The sequence below is a fragment of the Hesperophylax consimilis genome, chromosome 12 (genome assembly GCF_061612785.1).
Source record: "Hesperophylax consimilis isolate HC1 chromosome 12, BYU_Hcon_1.0, whole genome shotgun sequence".
NCBI classification, from domain to species: Eukaryota; Metazoa; Arthropoda; class Insecta; order Trichoptera; family Limnephilidae; genus Hesperophylax; species Hesperophylax consimilis.
Window position 1 is genome coordinate 35,726,436 of NC_142847.1, and position 14,896 is coordinate 35,741,331.

The 14,896-nt window shown below is 32.7% G+C and overlaps 1 protein-coding gene across 1 annotated transcript in view; it reads left to right on the forward strand.

Moving 5' to 3' along the window:
• The window catches only part of LOC149419555 (uncharacterized), a 278,820-nt gene extending 264,502 nt beyond the window's left edge, over positions 1-14,318 (forward strand). The window contains exon 5 of the mRNA XM_089638390.1: positions 5,830-14,318. Coding sequence (XP_089494516.1) covers positions 5,830-5,994 — 165 coding nt within the window. The 3' untranslated portion in view covers positions 5,995-14,318. The remainder of the gene's footprint in view (positions 1-5,829) is intronic.
• The last annotated feature ends 578 nt before the right edge of the window (positions 14,319-14,896 follow it).

Sequence of the window (14,896 nt, forward strand, 5' to 3'; positions counted from 1 at the left end):
TAGAAAATATGGGTATCAAAGACAAAGAACTACAACTATTAATAAGCTACATGAGCGACAGAACACAACAAGTCAAAATTAATAACTATACTAGCAAACCACTGCCGATTACACACGGAGTTCCACAAGGAAGCATACTAGGGCCCGTTCTTTTCATAATTTACATAAATGAACTTTGCAGCATGGAAATAGATGGAGAAATAATTAGTTACGCAGACGACACAGTTTTATTATTTAAATCTAAGGATTGGAATAAGGTTTATAACATAGCGAATCTAGGAATCACGCAAGTGAAAAAATGGTTGGACTCAAATACACTCACACTAAACATATCGAAAACAAAATTCACAACGTACAGCATAACTAACACAGGACAGCCAAAAAACAATACAAACACCATAAAAATACACGAATGCATAAACACCAACATCTGCGATTGCCCCCCTCTAGAAAAAACAGAACAAATAAAGTATCTAGGAATCCTAATTGACCATAATCTTAGATGGACACATCACATCAAACAAATCACAAATAGACTCCTCAGAACAATACACATTTTCCTAAACATAAGAAACATATATAAAATAAAACAATTGAAAACAATATATTATGCACTATGCCAATCAATAATAGAATATGGAATAATTGCTTGGGGAGGAGCAACAAACGCAGCTATCGCTCAAATAGAAATCGCACAGAAAACGATATTAAAGGTAATACTCAAAAAACATAAACTAACCGACACAGACCAAATATTTAAAAGCTGTGACGTACTTGATATACGCCAATTATATGTTAAAACACTACTAAACTACATTTTCGACCAAAAAAACAAACCCCAACAAACACAAAATATCACTAATAGACCGGTCAGACAAGCGTACAAAGAAAACATAAAAACTCCGACGGTAAACACTACCTTTGGACAAAGACACCATAAATACCACGCTATTAAAGCATTCAACAGTCTTCCACTTGAAACAAAAATTGAGGAAAATAAAAATAAATTCAAACACAAAATAAAAAAATGGATTAAAGAACAAAAAGACAATATTACCAAAATACTATAACATAACATAAAAGAATAAAACATATACACGCAACACAAAAAAAATATAAAACACGCAACACGCACAAACACATATATCATTGTAAATGCCGATTTACATTCTCTTTTGATATTTTTCTTTTAGTGTTATAATTATATTTTAATTTTTAATCTTTATTTTTTATTTTAAATTTATCTTTATTTTAATGTTGTTTATCTTTTATTTTCTTTTAAATGTATAAATTCTTAAATTATAAAATGGGGGCCTCAGCACGGGTAAACAACCCAGTGAGGCCAACATTACTAAATTGAAATATGAAATATTGTAAAAAAATGTATCAACAATAAAAAAAAAAAAAAAGCACATATAGGCAATCTCTAGGATACATAGGATTCGAAGCACAGATAGGTAATCTCTACGGATCTATAAGATTCGAAGCAAAGATAGGCAATTTATACGGATCCATAAGATTCGAAGCACAGATAGGCAATCTCTAGGATCCATAGGATCCGATAGGCAATCTCTACGGATCCATAAGATTCGAAGCACAGATAGGCAATCTCTACGGATCCATGAAATCCGATGAGAGATCTAAGAATAATAATAATTTAGTATTTCAAGATATATTCATAAATTTTTTGTTATTCAAAGTCATGCCAATAAAATGCAAATGTGCCAGTAAATAATGTCGTTCGTTGCGGTAGATTAGAAATGATTCATTGTGCATCTGTTGCTCAGTTCTGTAACAAACAGATGATGTTTGAAAATAATAGATTTGTCACGATCGGTTTATCTAAATTAAAAATGATGTAGTGATGCAGAACCGGCACGTGAGTCTGTTTTCCCTTTTCCAATGAAAATTGATAACGTGTTTATAATAAATTGACTCAACGCAGAGGAAAAGTTTAGTGTTCTAGATAATGATTAAGCGTTACACAAGTAATTGCGCAACACATGTGTCAGGCGTGTTTTTCCGTGACGATTGATTTTTTCGAGCACGGCAACATTATGATTTTTTCATTATCATAAATAATTTACATAATTTTTGTAGAATATTTATTTTACTGCAGCGCAACGAGTCGGTACCTTTATAAATCCCCGATTCCCTTTATCTCTCTACCCCTACCGTTCCTACGAAAAGGTATAGGTACTTTTTTTAATATATGTTAAACCGCACAAGAGTTCCAACTGCTCCCAACCGTCTGCAGCCAGTGAGACTATGGCTTCCCGATTGTGGTATGTTGTGAAGCTGAGGGACCCTGAGCCCCGGACCACGCACTCAGAACCCTGCACCCTGAACCCTGCACCTTGCACACGGGTGCCGGGTGAAAATGCACCCGATGCGTAATAACACGTAATTCCACCCGGTACCTGGCACCATGAAACCTGCAAATGCCTGGCACCCGGCACCTGGTACCTTGTACCCGGCACTCTTCACCCGGCACCCTGCACCTTGCACACGGGTAAAAATGCACCCGATGCGTAATAACACGTAATTCCACCCGGTACCTGGCACCATGAAACCTGCAATTGCCCGGCACCCGGTACCTTGCACCGTGCACCCGGCACCCTGCACCCTTCTGTTATTTCTGTGAAATAGGGAGAAGTAAAACAATTTTTTAATGCAGATAAATTGTATTCGTTGGACATATGTTTCAATCATGTACGCTTGTTTGGTTTATTACTTTAACAAACTTTAACCAAGTCTTAACCAACAGAATAGATCCAAATGAATTATACCTACAAAAGGAAAGTATTAGACCAAGTGGTGCGGTCTAAAATAAGGAGAAAAGGAACAAGGCATTTTAATTGCATTATTTTAATGGCATTGTAAGCGTATTTGCGAAAAGTTTACAATGGCAAAAGCGTAACATTATATTAATTTATTTAATAATTTTTAATACGCCGGAATTTGAACCCGCAACCTCCAGCTAATAATTATTGTTGTAATATATTTTCTGGCATATTTGTTCTACAGAATAGTGAAATAGTGAATGTGAAACCTTTTATTAAAAATCTTTCAGAAATTTTCGCGCCAAAAAACTTTTGAAAAGCGTTCGATAACTTGTCCAATTTTCCTTTATCTCACTGTTACACGTGAATCTACGCGAAAGTTTGCACGGACGAACTTCTGACATTCCGTTCGGCTAAACGACCATTGTTTTGTTGAAACTATCCCCGCGGCGGCCATTTTCTACCTGAAACTGTTAATTATGTTGCTTTTTTATTTCAATTACTATTCTGTTATAATATTTCTATTGAAATGATAAAAATACATACTAGTTTACTACAGTTATTTACTTATCGTATATTTTTAACTTTTCTGTGTGGCAAACTTTGTTATCAGGCCACCAGAATACGGAGAAAAATATATACTAACTTTTCTGTGGGATAAAACGTTGCAATCAGGCCACTAGAATATGGAGAAAAATATATACTTACTTTTCTGGGGGATAAAACGTTGCAATCAGGCCACTAGAATACGGAGAAAAATATATACTAACTTTTCTGTGGGATAAAACGTTGCAATCAGGCCAATAGAATACGGAGAAAAATATATACTAACTTTTCTGTGGGATAAAACGTTGCAATCTGGCCACTAGAATACGGAGAAAAATATATACTAACTTTTCTGTGGGATAAAACGTTGCAATCAGGCCACTATAATACGGAGAAAAATATATACTAACTTTTCTGTGGGATAAAACGTTGCAATCAGGCCACTAGAATACGGAGAAAAATATATACTAACTTTTCTGTGGGATAAAACGTTGCAATCAGGCCACTAGAATATGGAGAAAAATATATACTAACTTTTCTGTGGGATAAAACGTTGCAATCAGACCACTAGAATATGGAGAAAAATATATACTAACTTTTCTGTGGGATAAAACGTTGCAATCAGGCCACTAGAATATGGAGAAAAATATATACTAACTTTTCTGTGGGATAAAACGTTGCAATCAGGCCACTAGAATATGGAGAAAAATATATACTAACTTTTCTGTGGGATAAAACGTTGCAATCAGGCCACTAGAATACGGAGAAAAATATATACTAACTTTTCTGTGGGATAAAACGTTGCAATCAGGCCACTAGAATACGGAGAAAAATATATACTAACTTTTCTGTGGGATAAAACGTTGCAATCAGGCCACTAGAATACGGAGAAAAATATATACTAACTTTTCTGTGGGATAAAACGTTGCAATCGGGCCACTAGACCACGGATTCCGAGAATGCAGAGATAATGCGATTACCAATAATTTGAAGAAACACTTAATAAATTAGCAATACCCATTTTTCTCTGTGGAGAACGCGGAGAAAGCGTCCGAGATCAATTATCATCTTTTTTGAAGAACAAACATTGCGGTCAACAACTGGCTAGGAGAGACGTTAGAATTAACGTGGGGAAGAGTCCAAGATGGCCGCCTCCTGCACCGTGGATGTGACCCGCTGGCTAGAGAATAAACGGATTATTAATTTTTCTGTAGAACAAACGTTGTGAACAAGCCAGAGTACCATAAGAATGAATGGCCGCCCATTGTACCGTAGAGATGTCATCATTAAACATAATCTATATCGATAAATCGTTAGTTTAGCTAACATCACACATTATTTTACAGGCGTTCTTTGGATTAAACGATACATATTTGTATTTCTGACAGAGAATAAACCTTGTAAGGTGCTTCTCACTTGCAGTCAACTACGTTATCATTACTATCAACTACGAGTATCTGTTGACGCAAATCAACAAAGTGTTTTTTTTTATATATGACTAGCTAACGTGTACCCGGCGTTGCTCCGGGTTACGAATGGCTTGGAGTAAAGTTTTGAGGTGTTGACTTCTATTGTATCTTAAAACTGGGGCATTATTAATGTGCAAATACAATTATTGGACTGTGATAATTATCTATTTCACTTGAGAGTGCCACGTCCTCCTCGACATCTCTTGCCATTCACTTCCACGTCATATGCAATCATACACACAATCAGTCAATGCCACATTTTACCACACACAAGTATTTGATTAATTTGATCGTGCCGTGTCCTTCTTGGACGTTCCCGACTTCTTAAACCATTACTTCCAAGCAGTGGCGGCTCGTGACTTTTGGGTGTACTAGAGTGCTTTTATTATAAAAATGGCATTTCTGATGTTGTTATAACTGAAAACGATTTTTTATTTTTTTTCGAAAATCGATTTTTTGTATGAAGATTTTCAGGAAATGTCAGTGTAACCGGCGGCGCCGCACGGAATTCCTGAAAATCTTCATACAAAAAATCAATTTTTCGAAAAAAAAAAAAAAATCGTTTTCAGCTACAACAACATCAATTAAGCCATTTTTGTAATATTAGCACTCTAGTAACCCAAAAGTCACGAGCCGCCACTGCTTCCAAGTCATATTTTCTCCTTACACCTATTTCTTATCATTATTTTCGCCTCATTTTTCTACAAATAATTATTTAATTCATGTCTTCCTTGGGCGTCTTACTACTATGTACCTTATTGTTACTGTTCAAAAAACTACATTATATCGAATTTAAATCGACTACGTATCTGTAGAATGCGTTAAGTCTTCCTGCTTTATATATACAGATATATATTTTTATTTTTTTTTACAATTTATCATTCACTGTACCTTTATGTGTTATAAATTTGTAATCTTTTCTGTAATATATTGGCTTATAACCGTTTTATACAAATTATGTTTAAAAAAGTAAAAACAATAAGAAAATTACAGATCAAATTAAGTAATTGTTTTTTTGCTCTTTTTTCCAGATGCACTGCGGAGAATACCCCGAGGGAAGCGAACATTGCGCTAGCTTCATGAAAAGCAATTCCGTCTCCAGTTTAGTACCAAATCTGCTGGCAGTTCTCCTTCCAAGCTTTATCGTGGTGGCAACCCTGCTCCAAGGGCGTACCCTCCGGAGCCAGGGTTGTTAGACCCCCAGCGGCCAGCGCCCGAGTGCTACATTCACTTTACATGATTAGAGTAACAGTAATAAAGACGAAGTTACATTGCGTTAATATGGCGTGCGGTTAAGTTGAATACAGTCACGTCCAAATGTACGCAGTGATACTATTTCATTGCAATTTGATAATATTAGAGAATCTCAAAAAGACATTCCGCTGTTTTAATTCCGTTGTAGCTTCTCTATTTTTCTGGCGTAAGAAATTTAAACGAAGAGCATGCATTGATAATATAAATAAACGGAGATATGGTATGGAGAGTAGCGACTGTCGCCAAACTAAGACCAAATTATACGAAATATCTAAGTGCTGGCAGATAATATGTATTGTATTATGTACAAAGTGCATGTGCAAAGCTATAGATATGAATGAATAATACGGTTCATATGGTTCATGGCCCAGCTCCCTTGTTTTTATTATCTATGGAACATGAAACAGAAAGATAAATTAAACTGGATTGACCTATGGGATTCTTGCGTCATTCAAATACACGGAGAAAAATGAGTATTGCTATCTTATTAAGAATCTCTTCAAATTATTCGTAATCCGGTTAAAAACGGGATTGTAGGCCCTTAACGAATGAATTGATAGGTTTCCTGTTAAACTTTTAATAAAAAAAGTGTGAAACACTTGTTCAAATGTATCATTATATTTACGCATTTCGTCATTATATATTTATTATCAGGGCAAATGCAGGTGTATGAACACGTGTTCCGATATATTAGGAATTATTAAACTAAAAGTTTATCAGAAAACGGCCTGCAATCTTGTTTTTAACCGAATTATCAAAAATCGAATGATATACTTAATAAATTAGCAATACTCAATTTCCTCCATGGGGTATTATAGTATCTTATGTGAATTCCGCGTACTTGATTATTAATTGTTGTAAAATTTCGATATATCATTATATTCATTGAAGTTGCGATATCTGGAAAGGACTGTGTTCTGTATTACCCGCGCAGCATCATAATGTATCTCGATTGCAATTGAGGCGTTCAGTTTCATTCGAGTCTTTTTTAAGAAACCGAGCTAAAATATTGTTAAAAAATGACCAGATTTGGTATCTAATTAATTTTTAATGTTGATCTAACTAATTTTTAATGTTGAGGATGTTTTTAACTAAACGCCTCAATGGTAATTACTAAACCCAAGGCTTTATATTATTTTTGTACGGTTTGATTAATTTGTACAGAACTCGCTGTATACGCCTAGAGTCGCCTAGTAGGGAAGCATACTAAAAGTATAGTAAAATTAATTATTAGAAGTTAATAAATATTATAATTGAAATAAAACTTGTAAATAAACATTTTATTTATTATTAAAATATATATATTTAAGGAAGTGTTAGGAGATTAACGAAAAATATAAATACATAACTAGCTATATATCTTATCCAGAGTTGCTCGGAGTTACAAATGATTTGAATTGAACTAAAATTAATGTTTTCCTCCTTTTGCACTGCTGTATTCTGGTGGTAGAGCGGGGAACTAATTAATAATCAAAGAGACATATTGGTGAAAAATAATACATCCAAATTTATAAGTATAAAAGATTTATCGATATCGACACTGGAGGAAAATTCCATGATACTTCTAGTTTGATAACTGCGGCGGCTAACTTCATATCACCAAACTAAATTAGTGTTCCTAAATATATACATTTTTGATTATTTTTCATCGTTATACATAGCAGTCAGCTCACCTATGCCACAACACATGTAAAACAATGTAGTTGATTCTACAAACTTTGATGCTATTTTCGAAGAATAGAATACAATTTCACGATGTTAAATCTAGTTTATACAATTCACTAGTTAAATTGCTATCGTGCTGTGGGACAGCTAATTGATTATTTCCACTGGAATACATCGAAATCAAGTTTCATTACCGAGGGATTTCGAATTTGAAATCATTTAACTAACTTGATCGATGTCCCAAGAGAACTATTTAGGTTGGTTGTTCCACGGAAATTCAAATGTAACATTGTCATCAAATGGTCAATCAGCGACATTTTCTTTTTTTGACGTTTGATTCTAGCTTCGTTTCAGATTTCTAACAAATTGTGACCGGTTGACAAGCACAACAACAAATACACACGGAGAAAATTTACTGATATAAAATATTGCTAATATACTAAGAATTTCTTCAAATTATTCATAATACGGTTAAAAACGGGATTGCAGGCCTTTAACGAATGCATTACGAACTTACAGGAAGAAATTTATAAGGAAGCGGTCTGAAATCCCGTTTTTAACCGGATTTTAATACATCGGCAATATTCATCTTTCTCCGTCCAGTGCTTTTCTGCTGATCACATTTGAATTTTTGTGAAACACCTCAACCTAAATCTTTCCAATGCAATTTGAATATTTAACTTTTTTTTAAATTTTGTAAAATAATTTCTCATTGATAATATGTTTACAATAATTGATATTGATAATAATTCATCACCAATATATTCACATTACTATGAATAATATGTTAGTTATGAAGTCATGGCAAAGACATTGATGTAGTCTATGTGTATTAAAATGAAATTCTTTGTAATTTTATTCTGGTTTAAAATTGTTAATGATCTTTGAGAAACAGGGTCTTATTTTGTAGAAATATTAAAAAATAAAAAGGTGCATAGCACACAGTATTTCTACTCGAATATTTCCAATACTAAGCGTAAACGTAATGTACGTTTTAATCTAGAAGTTCACAGATGGCGTAAATTTAATTATTTTATGAAAACACACTTTTGCAACAATTACAACAATGCTTTAAAATATTAAGACGAATTATGTTTCTGCGCCTAACTATTCATGTATATGAATAATTAGGCGACTTAACTAACTATATATATGCATACATGAGTACAAATACATTAATAACAAATCTATTCAATAAATATATGAATAGTTTTGTGTGTGAATAGTTTACTTATAAATCTATTCATGTTTTCATAAATAGTTTTGTACATATAAAAATGCAAATCTTTTCAGAAAGGCATACAAATACAATATTAGATTGAATCACCGATACAATAATGTATTTGTTTGCCGTTCTTGAAAGAATTGAGTTTGTACTTTGACAAAACTATTTATTCATATTCATGTTGCTTATATATGGGCGCAAACTAATAATTTGTCTTAATATTTTGGAGCGTAGCAAAAATGTGAATTCATAAAATAGTTAAATTTACGCCATCTATGAACGCGTAGATTATAACGAACGTTTAACCTTAACTGCTTACGATGTAATGTAAGTACTTAAAATTATGATAAAATGTATTCATTTAATGACCAGTTTACAAGGTAACCATTTTGTCATTCTTGCAGATAAAAAATAAACTTTTTGTAAGATAAATTTATTTTTTAATATCCTCGAGCAATTCGTCTTAAATCAGTAATGACAGCTGTAATAGTAAATTATGGAATTTTTCGTTTCCAAATACAATCGAAATGAATTATGCATGATTGAAGAAACACCTGTACACACCTGGGGACAGTAATTATTAGCATCGCGTGAATGCTTTTGATGCTTATTATGAAATATGACACAAGTGGAAGGTGCTTACCTACTAACAACTTTAAATTAATATTTTGTATATCAATTAAACATCTGTGAAGCAACTAACATGAATGTAAGTGTTGCTAATATTTATATATGGTGTTATTATATAATGTATATTATAAATAATTATATATTTATAGCGCCGTTTTCGTGAGAAATCACCCCTCAAGGGCGCTGAAGAAATAACCTATAATGTTATGGATGTGTCCAATTTGTCCGAATTCAGGGCGATTTTTCCTTACTTTGAAAGATATTGAATGTAATGTAGTTGTGTATTATATAATTATCTTCTTAGTATGGAATACACGTAAGATCGGGAGTATTCAATAAATGCTTTGGTTCATCACAGATTATTATCTCAAGACATGTTTTTTGGACATACGTCCGTTCTATCAGAGGCTATGAATACTGGAAGTGAGCTCCCTACATAGGGATCGGCTGGCATCGGTTATACTCGTAACCATTCGGGTACTACCGACATGCTGTCTCTGTCATGTGGCGTAAGTACCGCCATCTATAGAAATACCTTAAAACTAGATGAACTGGATAATAGTAACTTGATATGCACACTCTACCGACATCTGGTGGGCGGTATGAAAACTACAACCAAATAACAACAGTACATTGATAAAACAATGTCAAATACCGAAAATCTTCTTGAACAGATTTAATATTTTATTTGACCTGTTTGAGGTCTAGGAGTCGAAAGGTATTATTATGTCATTTGGTGACATCAGTTTTCTTTCAAATCGGTACAGATCACACCTCTAAGAATTTTTTGTTCACTGGGATTTGCAATAGGTAAACAAACAAATTCACTTATTTGTGTTTTTCTTTTTATTTAAAACCTCTTGCAGCTAAATTTGTGAACATAATATAAGGGGCTCTCGCTTAAATACTTGCATTATGGCTTGTTTGAATGTTATTTTTAATATAGTAGGTAATATTACTGTGATCTGCATTCCACTTCGTTTGTCCGTTTTGTTTTGTCTTTCTTGTTTTTAACTTTTTTTTAAAGTTTTTTTACAGGTTTTTTTTCGATGTCTGTCTCACTTTCAGGGGATTTTTATGAAAATTTTGATCTTGGATCTGTCTTGGCTGATGATCCAAGACTTGGTGTCTGTTTTATATTTCGAAAAAAAAATCGTTCAGTCTAATGGCTAGTGGGAGAGCATTATATTATAGCCTTGTTGCAACACCGCTTCATAACACCGTATGCGGGGACATTGAAGGCCTAGCTTCATTTATATAAATTGTAGAGCCGTTTATTCAAAAAAATTAGATTCATGCGAGAGCTCCGAAGGGGTGACCATAAGTCACCTATACCGGGGTGGGACAGGGTGGGTGTACCTTCAAAGCCTTGTTGCAAAATATCTAAAATTTCTCTGGCCAAAAGTTGTTTTAGCGAAAGGGATTTGTAAGAGATTATGTCGTTTGATTTTAGTATCACTAAAATCAAATATATTATATATATATATTATCACTTATTTCTTGACTTGATTCGACTTGTCACTTAATTTTCTTATATTATATCTACCATATGTCTTTGCTTTATGTACCTTTGTCTACTCCTATATTTTTCATTTTACTTTATTCGTGTTATTATTTTGTAATTTGGTCGATGTCCGTTAATCAATAAATAAATAAATACATAAATCACGAGCAGTTTGGACATTGTCAAAAGTAGTTTTTTGTTTGAAAAGGTATGCTAGTATGTTTTTGGCATAAAGTTGCCTAATGTCCATAACACAGATTTTCCTAAAGATTTCATCCGAGCTGCTTGTGATTGGTAGTTTGAGGATAATCTTTATTATAAGTTTCTGAGCTTTGAGCAATGGCGGCAGCGTTTGCTCCCCCCCATGCTATGATACCATACTCTATTAAAGATTGACAACGTGCATAGTAGATTGTTTTGAGCTGGCTTACGTTGAGAAAGTTGCGAGTTTGTCTAAAAAAGTAAATGGTTATAGGTACCTCGTTTGAAAAAGTTTATTACACACATAAGTCTGAAAAACAGTAGTACTAAGTAGTTCCAGAGAGAGATCGTACGTATGTCATCGACGAAAAAACTTCTTTCTCACACATACTAAAAAGATAAAATCACGTACGACCTTTCTCTAGGACTACTATAGCCTTGTTTTAGCCCTCGTAATCAGATAATCAGATATTAACAGCAAGTACTTTTCCACTTTCTCCTTTTAAACTCACAGCATAACTTAATAGAGGATGCCATAGTCTCACTGGCTGCATATAGTTGGTAGTAGTTGTACGTTCATGTGAACGTTTAAAAATCCTATTTTTGTTTGTCACATGTTATTTTATATTCGTCGTTTTTTTTTCTTTTGAACGATTTCATAAAACAGCTTCGTTAAAATGAGTTTTCGTTATAAGCGCAGCTATAATAGAAACACTAGAAATTAACGCCTTTAATCATCTCGATGTGGCTCAAATTTTTGGTTCTAGCTGATTTAGCACGCGCTCTATCTCTCTCTTACACTTACCAGTCATAGTATGTCGCCGTCCCATTTGAATTACATTTTGGTGAAACACAGTTCTTCACGTTAAATTTAAGCAAAAATGGTCAGACTTTTGAATAACGAATCACGCGGCATTTCTTGGGTTCTTCTTTGGTCTATGGTTCTAAGAATCTTTGTCGAGCGAGATAATTATTACTGTGTAATATTTAATTTAAATAAAACCATTCATCAAGATATTTTAATTAAATGTAAAAGCTTTGACCCCTCACAGCATAGATATGTTTTATTTTATCACAACTTATCAAAACACACAAAATATTTTAAGTTTCAAACTGTTTTATCTATGCACAATCCAAAAAGTAATTAGATTTCCCTCATAATCACATTAAAAGATTTCCCTTTAAATTCAAAGTAAAACCCTTGTCCACAATAAGGTCCACTATTATATTCGATTCAATCCAATATTGTATTTGTATGCCTTTCTTGAAAGAATTGTGTTTTCTATTTTTCTGAACTATTTATTGGTACTTATACACGGTGTCCGGAAACTCGTAGTACAAGCGGGAAACTGGAGAATCTACACCACATGGGGAACCCAAAAAAACATAAAGTTTTTTTATTTGAGCATTTTCAAAAAAAAAAAAAAACCAAAAAAAAATATTTTTCGGCTATTTTAGGGTTAAAGTTTTTTCTGGTGTTTAGGGTTGAATAACAGATGTTTTAACCCTGCAGAGCAGAAATATTTTATGATTACACCGGGTTAAATGAAGGGTGATTTCAAAATAATGCTTCAAATCCGAGTTTCTTCATTTGTTTTACTTTCAAATAGTTTTAATTAGTTGGGTACTTTGATCTTCAGTAATAATTTATAAGAATTTGATTAAAAAAAAAAAAAAAAATAAAAAAAAAAATCAACTACAAAATCGACTCCAAATGTGATGTAGATTCACCAGTTTCCCGCTTGTAGTACGAGTTTCCGGACACCCTGTATAGCGTGTTTACTAGCGCAAACAATCATAACAAAAGTGTATTTCCATAAAATAATTAAATTAGCGACGTATAGATTAAACGTATGCGTAGATTAAAACATAACAATGAAAATATTTGAGTTGTTACACTTTGAAACTGAGGTTAATATTTTAGGTTTCTATGCAGACATCAAAGAGCTAGGATTAAAATTAAATATAATAAATATGATAATTTAAAAACATTAAATTACCAACAATAACTCAAAACCCTTTTTGATCAATCTCAAATTCTTGGAATAAACTTCTGAAATTTTAGAAATGCTTGAACACGAAATGTTTTCTGCCATTTAAAGGTTGCAAAAGTTTCGCGAAATCTATTTCTTAGTGATTGAATTGCTACAAATTACGAAACTTTTGATTAAAATAAAATGATTTGGAATTATATGTCTGTAACATTTTTAAGAAGATTTTTAGCATGTTTTTAAAACGATTTTTAGCAATATTTTTCCAGCTTTTCTGTCTGTCATGTGTGTCTTTTTTAATAAAAATTTTAAGATTTCAGATTTTTTTATGATTATTTTTTACGCAATTTAGTTAGTTAATGACTATTTATTTTATTATTATTCTTAGATTTAAATAATATTTTAATCAAACTTCTTGCGATGTGAAAGCTAATGATCCTTCCTACATTTTTAATTAAATGATATGATTAACAAATATTATAAATTTATTTAACAGCTGGATATTTGAACACAGTATATATATTATAAAGCAACTTTTTTTTAAAATTTGAAATTCACGTAACCTTACTTATTTACTTTAATGTTGCTAATACAATTATATAATGGTTTCGAATACAGAAACGGTTGAAGCAATGTATTACACATTATGCAATGTATTACACATTATGCAACGTATTACACATTATGCAATGTATTACACATTATAGAATGTATTACACACTATGCAATGTATTACACATTATGCAATGGATTACACATTATGCAATGCCATAGAGAAACTACCAGTTTAAACTACATAATAATACCATAAAAAAAGTGTTTGTGTAATTATTAAATTTTATAAAGTTCTTCAAACAAACTATAAATTAACTTAATATAACCAAATCATTCTAGTGTGATTTTTATGAGGAATGTATCATAATAATATATTAAAAATTAACCTAAAAAAATATCATATTTTTTCTCATAGAACTATTGTCAAAATAATGTATTTATAAGTGAGCAACATATATATATATATATATTATATAATTTTACTGTAATGATTGATGGAGTATATTGATTATGTATGTATAATAAAGTTGTAAGCATAGAATAAAGGGTGTTATTCTTTATTATATAATATATGTAAGCTTATTATTTGAATTAAGAAACTTTTGTTTGTGATATGTTAATAAAAATGTTACACTAAATATTTTATTTTATTAACCTGTCCTATAGAAATTAGGAAATAATCGACCCGTAATTAACTTTTTTTAACTTTAATACATCTGCTTTAATTAATAGTTTTTTTGGTATGCTGAGGAATGAACCTCCCCAGAGACTGGAGTCAACAACGCCAACCCCTTAGCCAAATTGTAATTGGATAGTATTGACATTTATTTCGTGCGCCCCGTGCGACACTGTACAGTGTCAAGGTAGGGGAGCTATGTCGCCACCCGGTTGGGCTGCGTTCTTAGATGGGTTAAGGAAGGGGCTGTAGGAAGGGATTTATCAATGCGGGTCTTGAAGAGGCCCAGATTATATGAAGGAGGAAAAACAGATGAAGAAGCGGCCCGTTCTCATGAAGCCAACATCAACTGTTAACGGGTGTTCCGTTCGTGTACGTCGGGTTTCACACACCTGTC